General features: G+C 31.7%; 1 protein-coding gene across 1 annotated transcript in view; it reads left to right on the forward strand.

The window, feature by feature from the left end:
• Positions 1 to 548: 548 nt before the first annotated feature.
• The window catches only part of LOC104980959 (THO complex subunit 2-like), a gene marked incomplete at both ends in the record, with an annotated part of 113,276 nt that continues 111,619 nt past the window's right edge, over positions 549 to 2,205 (forward strand). The window contains 2 exon segments of the mRNA XM_010829845.1: positions 549 to 685; positions 1,236 to 1,369. Coding sequence (XP_010828147.1) covers positions 549 to 685; positions 1,236 to 1,369 — 271 coding nt within the window.

Below are 2,205 nucleotides of genomic sequence, written 5' to 3' on the forward strand. Positions count from 1 at the left end.
AGCTTTTAAACTGAATGATTTTTCATAAACTGTTCAGCAAGGAGAAAAAGAATGGAGGTAGTTTAAAAATAATAAATTCTAGAACTTGTCATAATCATTGTCTAGTAAACCATTTTATGTTCATAAATTTAGAACCAAGGAGGAATGGCATTACTCAGATCTGGAATAATGTCCTTGTCTTTGCTGCACTAGAATCTGACTTAAACAGTAGAAACGAAAGAAGGCTGAAGTGCTGCATTATTTTAAAGAAAATTCAATTTTAATCAGACTTAATTTTAATCAGAATTACATCTGTAGTTCTTGTCATTTGTAGCCTATGGAGAGCATGCATATAATTTTTAGTGAAGTTTTAAAAAGCTACGTGTTGTATTTTTCAATACTTTGAGAGTCATCATTTTTGTTAAATTGAAGTTCTAAGCCTTTTTATAAAGTTGTATATGTGTATATATATAATATGTGATTTTAATATTCTTATTTGAGAAAATTATTTTGCATGTTTTAAGATTGTGGATGCATAGTTGGAATGCTGAGGAATAAATGGCCTTTAATATTTTTTAATACAGTATTTAGTTTCAGACACAGTTCTAAAGGAACGCTTGGATCCAGAAACATTGGAATCGTTAGGGCTTATCAAACAATCACAGCAATTCAATCAAAAGTCAGTTAAAATCAAGACAAAACTCTTGTAAGTACATGCATTTTTATGTTGCAGATCAAGTGCCTGTGTATGTTTTTTACTTCCCATGTTGAATACCAGAAATTTTTAAAGGTGTTTTGAAGACTTTTGTTGTTTTTGCTGTTAGAGTGTGTCTCGTGTTTTTTCTTTCTAAGAGTGGCCTATGGTTATTGAGTCAGCAGTGAACTTTACCTGTGTGAAACTAATGTTAATTTTTTTTTCCTTATTGGAAGTTAAAATAATTGATATTTTTATTACTACCAGTAAAATAATTTACACCTAGAGTATACTCTTGTCAATGATGGAGATAGTGTTATGTTAGCAGTATCATTTCCTTGTGTAGCTGGTTTCCCCTGTGTAATTCATATTGGGGTGTCTTTTATGAATCACTGTTATTTTCTATCCTAAAAGATATACAAAGAGGTAAACTTCTAACAACTGTTCTTTTGGTGGTTTAATATAAGAGTAAGAAAATTCAATGAAAATAATACATTAATCTTATGCAGGCCTGTTAATTGAAATTAATTTTATCTGCTTTATGATGTTTATCTAATTTCAGTTATAAGCAGCAAAAATTTAATTTGTTAAGAGAAGAAAATGAAGGTTATGCCAAGCTGATTGCTGAATTGGGGCAAGATTTATCTGGAAATATTACTAGTGATTTAATCTTAGAAAATATCAAATCTTTAATAGGTAAGATGTACATTATATGGTATGTGTTACTAAGAATAAATTTGACTGTTGAAGAATATTCATAAAGACAAACTTAGTGCATTTTCTATAGATCTTTGTTTTTAAATTAAGAAATGAGAGAAGTGTCCAGCTTGTACTTTTAAGATTATTATCAACAGAAGAAAATTTGAGATAATATTTGTAAGAAATCTTTTTGGTACTCTTACCCTTGTGTTTACATTAGTTTCTGCTTTCTAGTATTTCTATCTTTAATTTTTAGATATTTTCCAATAATTTTATGGAGGGCAGAAAATAAGCAAAAGTAAAACTTTAATAAAATCTTTGGTGAACTCTTGAAATGTGGAGATGTTCAGTTCTTTTGAACTTGATTTTAAAAATACTAAGCAACTTTGATACACATTTTATCTGTTAAAAGTAAGTGCAGCGGATGTTGTAAAAGTGTAACAAAGAGGAGAGTATTATTTTCCCTACCTTTTGAATAGAATTTCTTTAGCCTTGTTCTTTCTGGTTTTAAATTTATTTGACTGCATTGGATCTGAATTTGCAGCATGTGGTGTTTTCGTTGGGTCATGTGTTGCAGCGCTTGGACTCTGGAGTGTGGTGTGCAAGGTCTCTAGTTGTGGCGTGCGGGCTCCAGAGTGCACGGACTTCAGTAGTTGCAGCATGCAGGCTGAGTGCTCGGTGGCATGTTGGGATCTTAGTTCCCTGACCAGGGATCGAACCAGTATCCCCTGTACTGCATGGCAGATTATTAACCACTGGACCTTCATGGAAGTCCTAGTGTTGTTTTTTGTATTGAGCATTTGGAAGAAATAGTTGGCTTCTATAGAAAGGAG

Source organism: Bison bison, unplaced genomic scaffold, assembly GCF_000754665.1.
Source record: "Bison bison bison isolate TAMUID 2011002044 unplaced genomic scaffold, Bison_UMD1.0 scf7180017864508, whole genome shotgun sequence".
NCBI lineage: Eukaryota > Metazoa > Chordata > Mammalia > Artiodactyla > Bovidae > Bison > Bison bison.